Consider the following 19,994-nt stretch of genomic DNA (forward strand, 5'->3'; position numbering starts at 1 on the left):
GCTAATGAAGTGAGGGTGCTCTGCTCCATTTATCATGAAGGTCCCACCGAATCGTCCACTGACTGTTCTTGCTCTTCTTCCCCACTCCACCCAGCAACAGTCCCATGCAGTAGTAATAGTTCCCAGTTACAACTAATACTTTTCGTCAGAGGATCTCCAAGTGCTCTATGGATATTAATCAAGCCCCACACCACGACTGAGAGGTAGATATTACTTTTCCCTTTTTACAAGTGGGGAAACAGAGTCAGGGAGGTTGCAACTTACCTACGGTTACACAACGAGTCACTGACAGAGTTGGGAATAGAACAAAGATCTCCTGTTTTCCAAGTCCTCTGTTTAGCCAACCATGCTTTAAATATTTGGACAGTTCTTTAACCACTAGACTGTACCTTTAACATTGAGACAACAGATTTTAACAGTGATGTCCATGAAAATCTGAGGCTACTGAGTCTGATTAGACACACAGGAAAATTTTATTTGTTTGGCTTCTATTTCTGTACAATGAATATGAAATACAATCAAGAAAAAGAATTAGGGCCATGCCTTTTATATGAACAAAAAAAAATACCATGCCTGGACCTTGCTCTTTCAGAAGATTAACGTGTGATTTTAAGGATAAATATGAGGTTCAGTAAACCTCCCAATGGATTATGGAGCTGGTTTAAGCCAGCGTTCCTACTTGACTCATGATCATTCCGACTTTTGTTAAGAGAGACACTCAATGAATCAAATTAAAGGCTCTGAGTTGAACATCAGCTGTGGATCCACAGAACAAAAATAATAATTGTCATTAGTCAGCTGCGCCATAAAAACAGGCACCAGAACAGAAGCTATTTCAAATTAAGATGACAAGATAGCAGCTTCAAACAGGACAACTCAGTTGGATTGAAATTGCCACATACAAGCCAATAGAATAAAGGAAGCATTTTATTACCAGGGCCAGCTCTAGTTGAGGCTAATTGCTCCTGGTTCCATTTACAGAAGTTCACTGTCAAAAATGCAGCCATGAATTCCCTGGCTCCGTTAGTATCAAGTCACTGTCAACAAGACTACCAGCCCCCTTCTGCCCTGCTCCCCAGCCACTCCTGCCAGAGATCAGGTAACACACCATGTTTGTAGACTGGAGATGGGTCCCATTTCGAGTTCTCCTGCAATCTCGTAGATGGGGATGCAAAGCAGAGACCAATGGAAAGAGGAGTCATGAGCAGAATAATGATATGTGGGTCGATGTGCACTGCAGATCGAACATCACATGATAATTTCACAGACTGCCCCCAAAACCCAGGGCCAGCCCTTTTTATTACAAGTCCCCATGGTATCAAGTGCCCTACTGGCTCATTTTAACTCACTGTCACACACTAGCAGGATACGAAAGAAAAAAGCCCTCTTCCCTTTCACATCTTCTTCATCTTCTTCTTGCAGCGTTGGTTGAAAACAGGTGAGGATCCCATCAGGCTGTCAGGGGAATGAGAACCATAGCTGCTCTCAGATCCATTGGGGCTCTGTGGCATCCCAGCTTCGCTCATGCCTGACATGGGTTCCTCGAAGACGTCGCTGCCTAGGACACCGTGGCCATGAACATTGCCTTCCTCACTTTCCTGCGGCTCTATTTTCACCTGAGTCAAGTTCCAGAGAGGTGAAGCATTCACCTCGGCACCTGGAGAGAGAATACTCAGTCACCAAGTGAAGGATGCATGGGAACAGATATACGGGTGCAAAGGACAGCAGGATCGGTGGAGAAAGAGCAAGAGCAGGCTAACCCTTAACACTGGGCTCATGAGGTTGGAGATAGAACAGATGTGAAACAAAAAGACAAAGCATTTGAAAGCAATACTTACTGTGATTACCTTCCTCTTAGGGCAGAAGCTTACTAAGCCCCCACTGCCCCTTGCCTCTTTCCACTGCAGCCTTCCGTGGAATTTTCCAAGGGAATGTGTCAGTTTTAGAGCCAGGCATCCTCCAAGAGCTAAGCAGCATCAGCTAATGCCAAGAGCACCAGAGGTCTATATGCCCAAGTCCTGCATGGAGTCAGGACGTGGGGGACACAGCAGTGTCACCATGGAGTGGTGCTTTTACGGCCTCCACAGGCCCTATAGTGCCAGCACTGTTGGACTCCAACCTGTTCTGTAAGGAGATGTGGGAAATGGGGGAATCACTGAGGAGAGGATTCCCCCATTTCCCACATCTCCTCACAGCCATCCAGCACTGCTGAGGCCATACAGGCACCACCCCAAGGTGACACTGCTGTGCCCCACAAGTCCTGGCTCCATGCAGCGCCAGGGCATCTTGCCTAGACCCCTGGTGCTCTTGGCTCTAGCTGATGCTGCAGAGTTCTACCTTTCCAGTGACGGTGCTTCCTTCCCAAATAACACCTTCACAGTCTCAGAATTCAGGGACGTCAGTGCTCCACAAGTGATCAAACAGACTTCCTGCCCTTCAACACTTGACACCTGCAGGGACCCATCCCTTCCTTCCTTAGGGTGCAGAGAAATCCTCATGACCCGTGGCTCCTCAAGCCCCACATGGAGCAGACACCCGGGAGTGGGAGGGCACTGTTTGAGGGAACTGTGAGTATAAATTGTATTTATTTTAGAGGAACTGATAACTCTAGGTAGGTGCCAACTGGCAATAGTCTATATAGAAAGAAAAACAAACTAGGCAACGAGCTTTGGGTCACCCAAGGAGGGGGAAGGGCAGGTTGTTAAGGAGCCCAGGAGTTCATAGGGAAATTTAACATTTAACAGTGATTGGTTAAAATAATATTATAAACATTCTTCATTATTACTGGTCATAAATATTGTTCACCCATGCAACTGTGTGATCTTCTTTAAGTTACCTTCATCTTCTCTCCCACCCTTCCCTTTTATTGGTTGTTACACTTATTTCTTGCATCTTCTCTTCAGCTACACTTAGTGCTTCAGGATAGGAACTGAGATTTGTTATGTGTCTAAAGAGCACCTAGCACAATGGGGCCCAGACCCTGCTTGGGACTTTTGGGTGCTACCACAATGCAAAAAACAAAAACAAAAAAAGGTAATAATTTCTTTCCAGAACTTCAGCCAATAACTCTTTTAGGTCTGTGAAAGCTGGGTTAATGGCCCACCAAAGCTTTGCCCATTTTTCATTTTTATGCCATCTCTTCTACTTTATTGCAGCCAGGACCAGAAGAGGACCATTCACATCGCACCCCTGGTTTGACCAGATGCAAAAAGCATCTAACACAAGCAAGTCTCTTCTCAGAGTCTCAGAAGATCAGCCATGAAATATGGAACCTTTCACTTCTTGATCACTTGGTTCAAACCCTATTCAGATCATTAATGATTAAGTTATCATCATCATGATATCTGTTCATGGCCTATATGAAAGGAATTGGGTGGTTCTTAGTGCAGTTCATAGTGGCTAAGTGTCCACATCACAAAACTCAACGCTATTAAGAAGTCAGTTATTTTATTTCTATCCTAGGATTGATGTGCATTTTGATGACCTTTTGTGTAAGATTATATCCGGGGAGGAGAGGGGGGGTGTTCCAACACAGTGATAGGTGGGTTTTTTGTTTTGTTTAATTATAATTTTGTTCCTAAGAGGGATAATTATAGATTTTGTTATTTCTGCAAATTTATTTTGACAGAAAAAAAACAAAAAAAACCCACTAACACAACTGGTACTAATTGGGCCCTTTGTTGAGAGTCTTAGCATAACAACCAAGGACTGAATGGAGATTGAAACCTTCACTCTGCTCCTCAAATATGATCCCTGGAGGTCAGGGTTAAATTCACATGAAAAATAAAATGCAGATGCAAACTAAGAAGCCAGCTTGGGAGATTTCCAAACCTAGTTTTCAGACTCAAGAGGCACCTCAAGTTTGAATAAGCATCTGAGCTTCTGCGTGCTGAGCCAAACATTTTGTACTTTCCCTGTTACCAGTAGTTATTTATACAAAGACAATTTTTCCATTAACATCACAATGGTGTTTGCATTGTAAACCTCCCACAACTGCTTAGCCCAAATGAGGCTTTAGGGAGACCCTATGCAGTGGGCAGGGAGCACAGGCTGTATTGGTCTAGGAGCTAGACAGCCAGGAAGAACTATAGGGCCTATTAGTGTCCATAAGCCTTAGTAAAAATCCCCATTATGTTAATTTCAAGTGAATCTACCTCTTCTCAACCATAAGGCTACATCATTAACATGCTATCAGACTTAAAGGTTTAAGGCTGTAGCCTCAGTGTAAGCGATAATCGGAGGGTTTCTTTCTTTCAATTTCTCTTCACCGTTAAGGCCTATTTCCTTTAGCTCCCTTTGTCATTGAGTGTTGTCACCAACCAGTAAAACTATTTAACGTTTACACAGGACAATTCATCTTCAAAGCACTTTAACATCAAAGCACATAAATTAATTTATTAATCCTTACAACACACCCGACATGACAAAGAAATAGCATCCCAATGTTTGTCTCAATTCCCCTATCTGCAAAGAGATTATGTGATTTGTCCATGACCACAACAAAGGGCATATTCAGAGGCAGGATTAGAACTCAGGAGCTCCTGGCTCCTAATTTTGTGCTCAAAGCACTGGACACACTGCTGCCTCCCTAATGGACTCATTCCCATTTTGAAGATGCCTATATCCCAATTCCAGTAGCTTCCTCTCCCTCTATCTGATATTATGCACTCAACATTGCCTACCTCTACAATGGGATCCTTTAGAGAGTTTCCAGTACACTGTATAAGGGCCTCTGTGAACGGGAATTTTCACAGAGGAACAGAACACTTGTATTCATAATCAGAAAACATCAATCTGATATCAGAGGAGCACAAAGCATTTAATATACAGCTAGCATGTTAACCTCTAGGTCTCAAGTGGTAGATGCTAATACCAAGCTTTTCAGATGAATCACTCATAACCTCATACGGCCCAGGAATAGTTCACCATTCCCTCCCTCACAAAGTAAGTGCACTTCATATTTCAGAGGCACTGCAGAAAACAATACAAGCTCCCAGCAAAACATCTGAGGGATTTGTGTTTTTTAAAACCCAACAGTGTGTATTATTATTTAAACAACTAGAAGACTCGGAGGTCTAGTCTCCCTCAGTACACACACAACTTGGATTAAGGTTAATAGAAGAGACCTCATCATTTTTAACTGGGTTTTGGAGTGAAACACTTATTTCTGCAGGGAATGGTAGAGTTCAGGAGGTTGTATATACGAATCAAAACACATATTCTTTGACTGGGGGAGTTCTTCATAATTTTTCCAGAGAACTCAGAGCTGGTGTATGGTGCTGGATTGATAGCCATAGAGACTGACATTTGTATGTAGCTACAGAACAGGTACAAAAACACACAGCAGCAGTACAAGATTCTCCCACACCACCAACCAATGTGCCTCAATTCTGACTGGAGTGATGACTTCTAGGAGCAAGAGGGGAGTTTTGTCTCATGGCCCAATCAGTCCTCGCTCTCATTGCTGAAGATGCTAATTGTAGTGGTGGTTTTGTGATGTGGACTCTCATTCACGAGAATAGGACAGAGATCTGCCAGCCCATGTCACATAAATGATCAAACAGAAATCAGAAGGTGATGACAATCAATCACTACCAACTTGGGCCAAATTCAATCCTGAAGGTGAGCTCTAAGTCCCATTAACAATTTTTGACCCAACCAATCCCCCCTTTCCCCCATTATTTTGGCTCTTGCATTTATTCCCATGTCAAAGAATATGGACCACAATTTTTTGATTACATGAAGTTCTGGCCTTACGCTATGGGCTACTTGGAAAATCTGATTAATGTATTCAGCCCTGTAAAACTTCACAGAAAACTAAAAAACTAGACGCTCCATCAGCAATCAGCTAGCAGAACAAACTAAGCAAGCCCAAACTAACCAGTAACAGGCATCTTCGGACAAGTGACAAGCTCCTCACTGCAAATGAAACTATTTCTGTGATGTTCGTTTCAGGAAGTGGTAAACTCCTGACACCACCTCAAAAACGGAAAATCAACTGGATTCTTTTTGTAACTGTTTATTCATTACGAATGAATAAAAAGCAACTTTTTTTTTTTTTGGTGCAACATATGCAAAAGGAAAGTCTTTTTGCCCTCCCCTTACACTCACTTTACAGATGTCCAAAAGTAGTTTTGTTATACTGGATTGGCAGAAGATTACCCTTATTCAAACATATACTACCATAATTCTATGCTAGTAGCTGCAAACACTTGAGTAATATTATTGTAAGCTGCAGAGCTTGGACCATTACTGTAGAATATAACACCATAAAGGCTTACATGAACACTATTTCAGTGACTGTGGCCACTGCTGTAGAATATTTTCTACTGTATACTTTTTATGCTAGCACAATGGCTTCTATCAGTAAAGTAACATTAGTGCAATCTCTACATCTTGCAGTATTAATGCAGAATACTCCAATCTATTTATATGGGCTAAATCTCTAGCACTTCATTACCTGCATTACATTTTGCTCCCTGTTTTGTATCTTGTGTTTGTGCACAAGGTTTTAATTAAGCCTCATTGCTGCTTTTTATTTTAAAAGGAAACACTCCTCTCACATGACCAACCCTCTTCTGCCCCCCAACAGCTGTAGCTTTACTAAAGTAAAATAAATGAGGCCATTTGGAAAAGCAAAGAGTGTGTTTACAACAGCAGGCTGCACCTTACCTGAAGCCTGCGGGGATGCTTCTACTTCCAGATTGGCAGAAAAGCGCTCACTCTGAGCTCCAAGGACTCCCACAGGCAAAGACTGGTCACCAGATGCCAGATCGCCCTCCAGCTCCTCACTTATGGGGAAGGTGATATCACTGACTGGCTCCTCCTTAATCTTCACAGGTTTTGTGTCTTCCGCTGCCTTTTCAGGGTTGACAATTTTCTCATACTCTTCTGAGAGCTGCTTGCTAACCTGCCAGTGATCATTGGAGACAAAAAGACTGGAGTTTCTAGACAAAGCAATGAAGGCAACAGTGTGCAGTGTTCTTTCTCCCCAACAGATTCTAATAAAAGGAAACAGGTACCCGAGCAGATATTATTTACATATTTTAATAATGATTATGATGTTTTGTCCTTTCAGAACTTCTTCCATCTGATGATTTCAAAAGACTTCAACAAGGTTAATTAATTAAGGCTTCAATAAGGTTAACGCACCCCTTTCTGGTGAATACATATCAGCAGCCCTATTCCATAGATGAAGAAATGGGGCCCCAGAAATTAACAAACTCACCCCCCAAAAAATCACATAGCAAGTCTCGGGCACAGCAAAAACTAGAACCCATGTGTGTACTGAGTCCTACTCCTAAATTTTAACTACAAGATCATTCTCTACTTGGTACCAACCCTTATTCCAGCTGTGAGAACCAACTTCTGAGCTGCCTGTCACCATTTTTAATCATAACCTGCAGAACCTGGCTACCTTCTGTTCAAACAAATACAAAAATACAGTGAACATTTTCTCTAGCCATGTGAGTGAAATAAATATAGGGATGAAACTCAGCAGCAATCCTTCACCTCTAGAAGCTTAGGTTCTTATCAACAATATGCCATCCATCAATGGAGTCTAGTTACTAATAGTGCTTGTCTGTATCACACAGTTCTGTAATGTTGAGCAGCCTTTTGCTAAGGACAGGCCAAGGTTGGAATAACAGTGACTTTTACAGGTCTAGACTGCGGTGCACTGGCCAAGTTGTTTTAAAACAAAACCTGCTTCCTAGTCTAGACACACCCCAAAACAGCAGCGATTACTGCAGGTCAGGAGTGAGCTGCACTGGCAGATCTATGCAGGAAACCCAGAATTCAAAACAGAAGGAAGTGCTGTATGTCCAGAATGAGGTTACTAGCTAAAGTCCATCTGTTTCATAAAAATGTAAATTAAATAAAAAGGTATTTCACAATGCAAAAAAAAAGTATATTTTAACCAATACAATAAGGAGTTTTGAACAAAACATCTTTTAGTGAAGATGGATCCAAATGATGTAGCTTTTTTGATAAACTTCAGAACCACTCACAATGTATATACCACAGACATTTGCAGGTGACTCTGATTAATGCAAGCTCTGTTAGCCATAGGGTGCCATCTAGAGAGAATGTGGCAGTGCAACTGAGCTGCTCTAAAAGTCAGTCATAAGCCACGCAAATACCAAGGTAGGGAGCACAGAATAAATCCTTTGAAGATCAAATGATGCAGATTTTGCCTCAGGTCATGGACTCTACAGGAGGTACAATTCTCTTCTCAATGAGCATCGACATAATCCTCCTTCACATTCATAGCATTTACATGAGTCCATGAAGGGGAGAATATCTTTATGTTTATGTCACTGAAACAATATGCCAGCATTTAACTTGTGGAAAATCTAGTTCAAAAGAAACCATTTCTCTGCCCTGATAAGAGACATTTATATTGCATTTTTCACTCCAAAGAACTTTATTAAATCAGGAGTTGTTTCACTCACCACTGAAAAATGCAGCCACTTCTGGGGATAGGAGGCAGCACCTGTTTAACAGCTCACAGAAACACTACACAGCAGCATTTTTCTCATAGAGACTGAACTTTTCGTAGTTTCAACAAACCACCTCATTCCATGAGCTATACATTAAAATTAGGTTGTGTGCTCACTGCTTTACATTACTAAAATACAGCTAAACATCCCAATGACCCACAGAAATAGAAATCGAGTTGATTAATCTAAATTTTGTTTTCCTTACATGGACACTCTTTCACTTTTATGTCAAGCTCAACACTTTTTAACTCACTCAGCCATTCTGATAAATACCAGGTGTTTTCTAGTACACTGGATAACTCCTCACACACCGCATGATTACCACTCTATTCAACTACACTCTAAAGAACCTCAGGAAATCAAAATATCCTGTTTCTGAATTTGGATGGTTTACACAAATCCATGGAAGATCAGGTAAATTATGGATCCAGTATTTGATGTAATTTAATCACAAGTTGTCTAATTGAATAGGCTCTCTCTGCAGAAGAATTTACTTGTTTGATCATCTATTGTCAAACAATAGATATCTTCAATATTAAACAAGTGCTGGGAACTTCCGGTGAAAAAAAGAAGATAGGAAAATCCCAACAATTTTCCTTCCTTGGTTCCTGCATTGGGCTGATCCATTTTTCTGGAGAGAGAGACAGCTTCCTCCCGGGCCAACTACTTCCATACTTCTAGATTGGCGAAAGGGCAGATAGCTAAGGGGCCTTCTCCCTTAGTGGCCAGGCATGCACTCGTAGCCCTTTGTCAGCCCACATAGGGACGTTATCAACCTCTGGTTGCTTTTGCTAAAACCCTTCCTAACGCCCTCCTCCCCCAAAATAAGAGATCTAGTTGGATGTTAACTCACTGATCCACACAGTTCTCTATAGCAACAAGAGATTGCACTGGGAGCATCTGACTGTGAGCAGAATTTTCTACTTCTCTCCTCACCTGTAGCATGTAGCTGTGATAATCCTTAATGCGTTGCTGCCAGAACTTCTGCAAAGAGAGCACGCTGCCAATGCCCACTTCGTGGAACACCTGTTCCATGACATCCGGGAAAGGCGTCTGCCCAAGGCGAGCTTCTCGGTCCACAGTGAAGCGCAGCAGCTTGGTGAACTTCAAGCAGTACTCGTGAGCAATGTCTGTCAGGGTCTCCAGGACGCTCTCATTGGCACACTCGAACCCCGCATGGGCCAGGATGGTGGCCATGGACTGGTAGAGAAGCTGCCGGCAGCAGGTCCAACTCAGCTCAGTTACTGGTTCTCCTTTCCCTCTAAAAGCAGAAAGGACAACATGAGCAGGCCTTCGCCCACCTCAGGAAAATGGGGAAGAGGAAAAAAGTATTGACTGTTAAAGGGGCTGTGTCATTAATTTATCAGAAGTTACCCTCAAAGGAAAAGTAATTGGATTTGGGTCCTTTGTGGCATCTCTGTTATGTATAAAAAAGGCCCGGAAGATTTATGGCTGCTTATTTTTTTCCTTACAAATATCAGGAACGTTGAGTCTCATCTTCCTTTTTCATGCTGGAAGACTCCTTGGGTGACTCAAATGGGGACGGTGAGCTTTCTCAGCCCTTAATTAAACCAAGAACTTTTCTCCCAGAGGTCTGAATTAAACAAGTGTTTAACACACAAAAAAGGAGTTTCAACCAACTTGAATGCAATCTTTTCCCCTCTCAGTTATTTGGGTTTCACTTCCCGATTATCTCAAATATCATAGACCTACTAGCTCTCTAGTCATCCACAGAGTCTTCCAAGACAGACCAACAGGGGTGCTGGGGGTACGGCAGCACCCACTGGCTTGAAGTTATTTCCATCATATACAGCGTTTACAGTTTTGTTCAATGGCTTTCAGCACCCCCTCCCCTCCCCCCCCCACACCTCTATAAAAATAGTTCCAGCACCCCTGCAGACAAGATGTGAATTTGTAATGTGAAAAAACAAGCAGAACACAAACACTTTGTTAAATCAAAAAGCATACACAAAAAGGTGCAAAGCCCATTTTTTCCATCTTTTGCAGGTCAACTTTAAGCAATGCACTTGGTGCTACAAAAGAAGCAGGAAGAGAGACAGTACAATTTGTGATGTAACACAAAGCATGCTGGGAGATCCAGAGGAGGGCTCTGTCTTAGAGCAGGAGTTCGCAGCCTGGAAGTGTGACCACCTTGCCCTTCCCCATATTACTAAATGGGAGAGGGAGTCCTGGCTACACCCCAGATGATGGGAAGCAGAGGGTACAACAGCATGGAAGAGCTGAGAACCATTGGCTTATAACACTTATATTCTTGTAAAGAGTGGATGACAAATTTTTACTGAGGTGGGTTAGCATTTGAGAGTTTCACAGAGGAAAGAAAAGCTAGGAGAAATCTGAAAGACAAAAGAGCATGTACCTGGCCCAACAAACTTTAAAATCCATAGTTTCTGTTCACCTGGTATGGTGTTTGCTTGCTTGTTAATGCTTCGCTCAACTCCACTGGTTAAATGAGACCAGTCAATTTCATGTTCAGTTGATGATCAGTTTCCTTTTCTAATCTCCTTACACACCCAACTTCTAATTCCTCCCCTCCTCTACAAATACTCCCACTACCCAATGTTTCCAATAACTCGCCCCGCTTGATACCTTACAGACATCACCTGCTAACTGCTTAATGGATTATGTAAAAAGAGAGGTTGGTCTCACTGCAATCCCTACACCAAAGAACAAACCATCACAACTGGCATCTTTCAGTCTCAGAAAAAATGCGTGGGCCACAGAGCTTCAACTCCCCTCTGATCCTTTAAAAAGGGCCCCTGCAAAACAGGGCTGAGCCATAACAGCAAAGGGTATGTGTGTGTCAGGGAGTGACAGGGAAACTTGCACTGTTGCTAACATTACCAAAACCCTTCTATGGCTACCTAGAGGGCTTCATTTGCCAGGCTCTCAACTCAACATCTTTCACTAGTACAAAATTCATTTAAATTTTAAAAAGTTACAGAAAACAATTTAATAGTATAGGAAAAGCTTCGGCTCCGGATATTATCTGGGAGACTAAGAATAGCTGCGTGGACCTCAGGTCATCAACTTCTCCCAGTTATTAATCTCTAGGAAGTGACTGATCTCAATTTTATGTAATTGTATAATTTGCCTCAGAATGGAGAAAGCAGGTGCTCTAATACAGAAATTGAAAAATTAGCTAGTTTCTCTGTAGCCAGATTGTCATCCATGCATTTTGTAACTTCTTTTACAGTGATACTCTTCAGTAGTTCACAGAGAGGCCTTTGCCTCTTACAACATCAGCACAGGGTAATTAGTTCTCTACTTTCTTCAGCAGCAGAAAGAAAACCACTGTCAAAGCCAGCAACTGGTCCTTTCTTTTTAGGTGGGTAGAAGGGCGTGGTTAAATATAGCTAGCAGCTCTCATATGAGGCACTTTGCCAGCTTTAACTAATACACCACACACTGAATTCATTCAGCCCATTTGGGATACACCACCACCTCCAGCTACTGTTTAACAACGCACATCAACATTCAGCAGCAAAGAAGAATGCTGTATCTATTTGAAACTTCTAGAGGAAAGAATCTAATTACCCAATTAGTATGTGGCCAGGACATTGAGGTAAAAAGAATATAGTCAATTTAAAATCTAATCCATTTAAAGAAAAACAGACAGTTTCCAGGTATTGTGTCGGTCTCCTTGCCCCATCTCAAAGTTTCACAAACAGTTTCCTGGTTGGATTTTTTTGTTTGTTTTTGTTTTGTTTTGAATGTTTCTCTCTCACAGGAACAATAGGAGAATGATACGGGGAAAACACTGAAATTTCTTATACCCAAAGTGTTTTCAAATGACCACTGTAAACAGACTGAAGAGAGAGAGAGACAGAATATTCCCCTGCTCAACTCCTTTGACTTATACTCATATTTGCTGGTGCGTCTATCAACAGGAAAACATTTTCAGATAAAAGGGCGAATTTTAAGTTGTAAACATCCCTTTAACAACAAATCTTTGCAAAAAAGGCCATGACATTATTTTTTTAATGACCATAACTAGTAAGAAACTTGGCTTAACACCTCATTCAAAGTTTGGCATCTCCAGAAACACAGCATTCCTAAACACGATCACTATTGATTTTGATAGCAGAAAGCCACTTCTTAAAGCTTCTAATGCTTTCCAAGAACTCTCCCCTCCAGCTAGCAACCAAACCTGAGTCGAGCCAAACCAAACCTAACACTTCAGCACTGTCACACAGCTGTGAATAAACAAAAGAGTCTTTACCCCTAAGATTTAGTCACCATGGGTTGGAAATTCCAGACTTGCAAAGATGCACAGCTGATAAGTGGGTGATTTGGAGATTTAGAATGTGATTATCTCTGCAGAAGAGGATCCAGACTATTTTCAAATTTACCACAAATACTATGACATACTGGCCCATTTGACAGAACTAGATCCTCACATCACAGATCTACATAAAGATCTACGTACATCTCTACATTTTTGTGGACCACCACTGTGGGAGACAATATGGAGGACAAACCATCTACCCAAGCCAAGAATTTATAAACTGAAATGCTGATCTTTATCCATCCCTGTCAATGGACCTGTAATGTACGAATATCACTTCAGAGCAGAGTGACAAAACTGCCAACTCAGCGCAAAGTTAGCCTTCAGAGATAACGAGATTGCTGGCCTCATAAAATGGCACATTTTCTGTGGCAGTCTCTTAACATGACAGCATGCCATTTATCAAATGCCCCCATCTGAAGCAATCAGAAACATTCTTATGTCCAAGCCCCTCTCAAGCAAGGCCATTTCCTTTACAGGAAGGGAAATCCTGTGGACCATTTCCTGTTTAACTAGCATGTTAAAGTGAAGGTAATTGGGCCAATTTAATATGTGGAGCAACAACTAAGGTTCACTCAAGTAAAATAACAGAATGAAGTGATAGACTTTCAAAGGTGAGCAGTGAGGTAGCAGTAGATCTAAGGAAAGAAAAGATTGCTTTCTCATTTTATGAAACATTGCACTCCTGAGCTGATTTCTACCAAATGAGGTGCAAAAATTCCCATCATTTGAGAACCATTTCTCTCCCCCTCTCCCCATGCAAAAGAGTAAACGATGATGCTGGAAAAGCAAGGTTAAGTTAGCTACAAAGTGTGCTGGAGAAGATGGTGCACAATGATTACAATAAGGACAGCTTTGCTCTGGGAGAGGGGACTCTTTTCCCTTTCTGAATACACCTCTTTGTAAGGTGTCTCCATTGTCTTTCATCAGCCTATGCCTGGTTGTCCAGGGATAGCCAGCAACTGGTATAATTAGTGTTGATTTCACCCTTGGAAAACTGGCTAGTTCCCAGGTGGATGATACCTGGAACCTGGCTGGGATTTGGAGATAAGCTGCAGTACAAGTCCAGGGAAAAAGGGCTGATAGAAACTGGGGGATGCAGAGTCTATTATCAGAAATCCTGATCCTCAGCATAATCTCCCCATGCAAGTTGCCACCCCATTGGAAAAAAATCAATTCCTAACCACAAGTGGGTAGTTCCTGCCTGCTGCCATTCCCCAACCCCGCTGAGGGGTCCAGACCCTGGTCCTGAACCAGAAGGGCATGTCCATAAACAGTCAGGGAAACAACTAACAGAGTCAGAGAGAACAGCACTGGGGGATAGCTAGAAAACGAGCCACTGACAGGTGAGAAAAAACATTTGAAATGCTTTGAGGGGAGGGGGACAGCGTGAAGGAGTAGGTTGTGTCTCTTTTGAAGACTGTTCCATGACAGTTGAAAGCAGACAGAGAAAACTAGCAGTCATGTTATGGTAGAAGTCTCCAGCTCAGGCAGATAATTAAAAGTCCACTGTACAATAAACTTTCAATGCTGAGAACTTAAGCCTCTGTTTTCAGTTTCTACACCAATAAAAACCTGCGAGTCTTTCTTTTTGTAAATATATACACACTCCTTATCCTCTGGAATGAGAGTTATTACAGTGCATAAAGGAACTGGAATAGTTCAGTCATCCAATTAGTCTGATACTGTGACTCTGGCAGTGGAACACAATGGATGTTTCAGAGGAAAACATAAAAGCCAACTGTATCATACTTTATCATTAGGAGGAAATGTCTTCCCTATATCTGTTTATGATCATCTTACATATTGAAGAAAAATGAGGGCTGACAAACCTTGTGCTTTTATTCTAGCTAGTGTAACTGCAGGTGCTATCCTTATTCACATAAAATGTTTACACAATACAGAGATTTTTTCTGTTCTGTACTAAAACAGAATAAAAGCACACACTACATGGACCTGCAAGTTTCCTTCCTGTAAGAGCTTAAGACAGTTTAATTTGTGAGGCACACAATTAAACCATATTTTGCATTAAACTCCAAATTCATAGCAGCCCATTAAAAACTCCCTCTTTGTAACCTACAAAACACATCCCTCCCAGGTTGCATGGCACCAATTTTTCACAATTCCGTCTTTAAGCTTCACCAGGTGGCTAACTGTTATAAATACTGTTTTTCCTACACCAGCGTTTCTCAATTAAATTTCCCCACGGAACCCTTTAGGGTCCGCGGGGAAATTACACTCATACTCGATACCCTCCGCCAAAAAATCCGGGACATCTTCCCTTTTTCGGCGGTGCGGACAACAGCTGCTTTCGGCGGCGCAATGTCACTTTCTCGCGGAACCCTAACAGTGTTCCCGAACACCAGTTGAGAAACACTGCCCTAGACCATCCTCAATGACTGCAATAGACAAGAAAAGGACTTTAATCAAGGTGTCTGTATGTTCAAACCCTGTTGGAGTTGTGTTTTTATCAATAACTGTATTAATAACTCATTCCCTGTAAACATGAAAGGGATTCACAACATTTGTCTAAACCAAAGTGAAATCTGATCAAAGATATTTTGAATCTGTACAATGATAGCTCATCTAAAAACAAAAGCTCAACACATCTGTTAGAGTTAGCTATGCAAACTGCATGCAAAGTTAAACAAGATCCAAGTAAGCTTCACTTGGTTTCTCATCTTAGGTACCTAAGCCATACACAGGAGCTCTGAGAAAGGAAGTCAACAGGGCAAATGTGTTCATTGCATCTAATGGTTAAACTACATGACTAAGAGTTATGATCTAGGTTCTATGACATAGCTGGGAACATGAATTTTTGAGTCACCTTGGATAAGCTATTTCATCCATATGCCTCCGTTCCACATTTGTAAAACAGGGATGATGCCTCTTTTGCAAGAGTACTGCAAGATTTGATTCATTGATATTTATAAACCACTCTGAGAGTCTAAGGTATAAGGAACAATACTGAAGTACAAGTTACTAATACTACTATTTAACTTGGTGATATAAACAGCTAAACTATTTTCTAATGTAGTTGGCTTTCCCGATCATATCTATATACATATGACTTTTTCTTCTTTACTAGATTACACTGTTCTTTCAAAGTGATTATTGAACCAAAGCCCCAGCATGGTGTTGTTAGAGGGACACTGCATTACTATTGCTGGGACTTTTCAGTTTGCTGGGAATTTTTTTAAAAAAAATTAATTATTTCGAGTTGAATCAAAAAACAATTTTTAAATTTTTTTTCAGAAAATCAAGACAAAAAATTTCAGCTGGCGTCATGCAAAATGTTTGGTATCAGCAAAATCAAAATACTTCGTTTCGATTGAGACCATGTTAAACATTTGACTTAATTTTAATTGTTTCAAATCAAAAAACAAAATATTGTTTGAAAGATGTCAAAACAAAGCATTTTGATTTTTTTTTCTCATTTGTGTGTGTGTTTTGTTGTTTATTTTTTTAAACCAAACAATCTGGCAAAACTGATATAAATTTGCAAAGCATTTTGGTGTTGCCAAATCTGCATTTTTCACTGAAAAGAGTTTTGGCTGAAAAATTTCACCCAGCTCCACTTTCAAGTGAGATGAAAAGCAGAATTCTTAGCCACTTGCGGTAAGTAAAGATCCCACAGAATTTTCACAAGTGTAGGAAGGGTGTTAACCCTATGGTCCTATCCAAATTCAATTAGTTAATCACATTGTGTTGACCTAAATTCCCCCTACTTCAAAAGAAGTTATTCTCCTCTCTTACAACATGTATGTAGTGGTTACCTTATTCCACCCAAGAGCAGACTGTATTATAATGGTGACAGAGTGATCTCTGTAAATAAAACCATACAGTCTGCAAAGCACCTTGGGATTGTGTAGAATGAAAATAACTTTCTCTTGTTAATTTAGTCCTGGAAAATCAAGATTGTTGTTTGAAGACCTCAGAAACTGGACATATATTATTTACCCAAAGAACAGGTGCAGCAGAGGAAAAACCAATGCAAGTTTCCTACAAACTGTCCCACTAGCTCTGTTGGAAAAGCCAGTTTTAGGGAAATGGGAGTTCAGTGTCCATAACCATAATACAATTTTGGCTTCTCTGCTGAGATTACCAAGAACAATGCAAACTGTAGTGGAGGGAAGTTTTATGTTAGAATCATAGAAAATTAGGTTTGGAAGAGATCTCAGGAGGTCATCGAGTCCAACCCCCTGCTCAAAGCAGGGCCAACCCCAACTAAATCATGCCAGCCAGGGCTTTGTCAAGCCACACCTTAAAAATCTCTAAGGATGGAGATTCCACCACTTCTCTAGGTAACCCATTCCAGTGCTTCACTGCCCTCCTAGTGAAAAAGTTTTTCCTAATATCCAACCTAGACATCCCGCACTGCAACTTGAGACGATTGCTCCTTATTCTGTCATCTGCCACCACTGAGAACAGCCTAGCTCCATCTTCTTTGGAACCCCCTTTAGGTAGTTGAACCTATCAAATTCCCCCCCCCCCCCTTCTCTTTGGCAGACTAAATAAGCCCAGTTCCCTCAGCCTCTCCTCATAAGTCATGTACCCAAGCCCCCTAATCATTTTTGTTGCCCTCCCCTAGACTCTTTCCAACTTGTCCACATCCATTCTCAAGTGGGGGGCCCAAAACTGGACACAATACTCCAAATGCGGGCACTCTGCTTGCTACCAGCTGCCAAACAGACTTTGAGCCATTGATCACTACCCATTGAGCCCGATGATCTAGTCAGCTTTCTATCCATCTTAGTCCATTCATCCAACCCATACTTCTTTAACTTGCTGGAAAGAATACTGTGGGAGACAGTATCAAAAGCCTTGCTAAAGTCAAAGTATATCACCTTGATATTACATCCACCACTTTCCCAAATCCACAGAGCCAGTTATCTCATCATAAAAGGCAATCAGGTTAGTCAGGCACGACTTGTGTAGATATTAGGAACTGAAGGGATAACATCAACTATTTTCATCATCACAGGCCACTGAACAGCCTAACACTCACACGTAAGGCTTATAAACTTTCAGTCATTATGAACCTACACTGGATTTGAATCAGCAACTGGATTTAAGTCAGGAATCTAAAGATTTCTGATTCCATAACAACCAATAAGTTTTTGAACTTCTATAGCTCCTTCCAACAATTGTCAAAACTATTTACAAACACTAAGCCCCACCCTGCTGAGAGGCAAATCCGAATTGCTAACCACATTTTACAGATAGGAAACTGATATACACACACTCTTGTAGAATCCAGGATTTCTGACTCTAGTCTCCTTCTCTAATCACTATACATTGCTCTCTCTCTCTCTCTCTCTCCTTAATGAAACAGCCACCACAGCCACTCCCCAAAAAGGATCCATCTGACTGACTCCACACATATAAAAAGATGCTTGATTTTATTGCAGCAGAGACTTAATCGAAAGGGACACCAACACACCTATAAAAGTCGCTCTCTGGGTCACTGTGCCTTAGCTGAAATGGCATTTTGGGGGTTTTGCTATCCAGAGGAAGCAGGTCATCAGGGAGAGGTGGGGAGGCCGGACAGGATGGCAGAGGCTCGCTCTCATCCGTCTTTATGCCCTCCACTTGCTGCTGGTTCTGGGCCTGAGCCATGGCAATGAGGCTGCGCAACCGTCTGTTGTGCTGGATGAGCTGAATGGTGTGAATGGTGAGGCTACAGGGCTCCGAGGGGATGTCCAGCATGGTGGGTGGCCTGGGCTTGTTTGCAGAGGGCTGATGTAATGGAGGATCTTGGACTTCCACAGTGCGAAACTCACGCTGAAGCAAATCAAAGGAGCTACGGTTGGCCTGACTGGTTGACACTGGAATCTCACCCCAATATCGCAGCATTTTGGCACAAATAAGGTATAGTACCTAACGTTAACAGAGAAAGGCTTTTGAGAAGATAGTGGGCTTTTGATAGAAGAAAAAAGGAGTCAGGAAGCTCCAAGGACCCTTCCAGTTACCAACAGCAAAAAAATTCTCATTCAAGGAAATGCTGAGCAATGTGATCTTCAGAATACTTGCAGGACTGTGCTGTTCTTATTTAAGAGATTACATGGTTGCTGCCCCTAGAGAAAAAGAAAAACAGCCATTAGGTTGTTTCTCATTTATAACAGAGACTTTTGTTCTCCCTGACCTAAAGGAAGAATTCACAGAAGAATTGAAGACCCAATCTGCCTTGTCTAGGGAAAATTTCAGAAGGTTACAAGTCCAATGAGTCCCAAATCCACTGTGTGTATGGAATTAGCTTCTGTGGGTGTTCAGCGATCACACCTGATGTTACAAAGCACCCTTCTGAGCACTGCACATGGATCTTTCTCCATTAAACCACAGCAGTGAGAACTCAGAACAAACAATATGATTTACAGCTTTAGTTTACTCCCCCACTCAGCTGCTGGAGATGGTCTATAACAGTGGCTCTCAACCTTTCCAGACAACGGTACCCCATCCAGGAGTCTGATGTGTCTTGCATACCCCAAGTTCCACTTCACTTAACAATTACTTGCTGACACAATCAGACATAAAAATACAAGTGTCACAGTGCCCTATTACTGAAAAATTGCTTACCTTCTCATTTTTACCCTGCAATTATAAAATAAATCAACTGGAAGATCAAGTGTACTTACATTTCAACGTATAGTATATGGAGCAGTAAAAACAAATCATTTATGAAACTGTGGTTTGGACTGACTTCACTAACGCTTTTTCCATAGCCTGTCCTCAAACTAGACAAGAGAGGAGTTGATGTATGTATGTAGTATCCCCGGAAGATCTGGGCTCAGGGCTACGCTTGCCCTTGGCTGAGCACCACCGGTAACCCCCGGAGAGGTAACCCCACCCTGGGTGCAGGCTAGCGGCACACCCCATTATCCCCAGCAGCGCCGTGCACCTGAGTGTGCCGGGCTCCCCTGCAGTCTGGGCCCCTCCTGCGGCTGCAGCGCGCCGGGCGGGGGGTGGTGGCGAGTCAGCGACGGAGCCGGGAAGAGACCCCAGGGCCCTAAGTCCAGGCGCGTCAACTGTCCCGCCCTTACCGAGCCCTGGGCCGCCGCCGCCGCCGCCGCCGCCGGCTGCCTCGCGCTGCCGCTGTTCGCCCCGCGTAACCGCCAGGCCCCGGGCTCGAGCCGCCCGCAGCCGCTGACCTGTGACCCGGATGCAGTCGGCGTTGGGTGGGTAGAAAC

At 42.3% G+C, this 19,994-nt stretch overlaps 1 protein-coding gene across 2 annotated transcripts; it reads right to left on the reverse strand.

Annotated features, from left to right (window-relative positions):
* Nucleotides 1–454: 454 nt before the first annotated feature.
* Nucleotides 455–19,867, reverse strand: SUPT7L (SPT7 like, STAGA complex subunit gamma). 2 transcript variants are annotated; one of them, XM_067564782.1, is made up of 5 exons: nucleotides 19,848–19,867; nucleotides 18,251–18,884; nucleotides 9,438–9,762; nucleotides 6,673–6,910; nucleotides 455–1,657 (listed from the first exon to the last, which is right to left on the reverse strand). In XM_067564782.1, the coding sequence occupies exons 2-5, from the start codon at nucleotides 18,661–18,663 to the stop codon at nucleotides 1,395–1,397; spliced, it is 1,239 nt and encodes a 412-aa protein (XP_067420883.1). In that variant the 5' UTR covers nucleotides 18,664–18,884; nucleotides 19,848–19,867; the 3' UTR covers nucleotides 455–1,394. The 2 variants fall into 2 exon arrangements, with proteins under 2 accessions (XP_067420883.1, XP_067420884.1); XM_067564783.1 differs by lacking the exon at nucleotides 19,848–19,867 and adding an exon at nucleotides 19,443–19,517.
* Nucleotides 19,868–19,994: the final 127 nt, after the last annotated feature.

This window comes from Emydura macquarii, unplaced genomic scaffold (genome assembly GCF_026122565.2).
Source record: "Emydura macquarii macquarii isolate MOO-44397 ecotype Brisbane River unplaced genomic scaffold, CSIRO-AGI_Emac_v2 contig_2676, whole genome shotgun sequence".
Lineage (NCBI taxonomy): Eukaryota > Metazoa > Chordata > Testudines > Chelidae > Emydura > Emydura macquarii.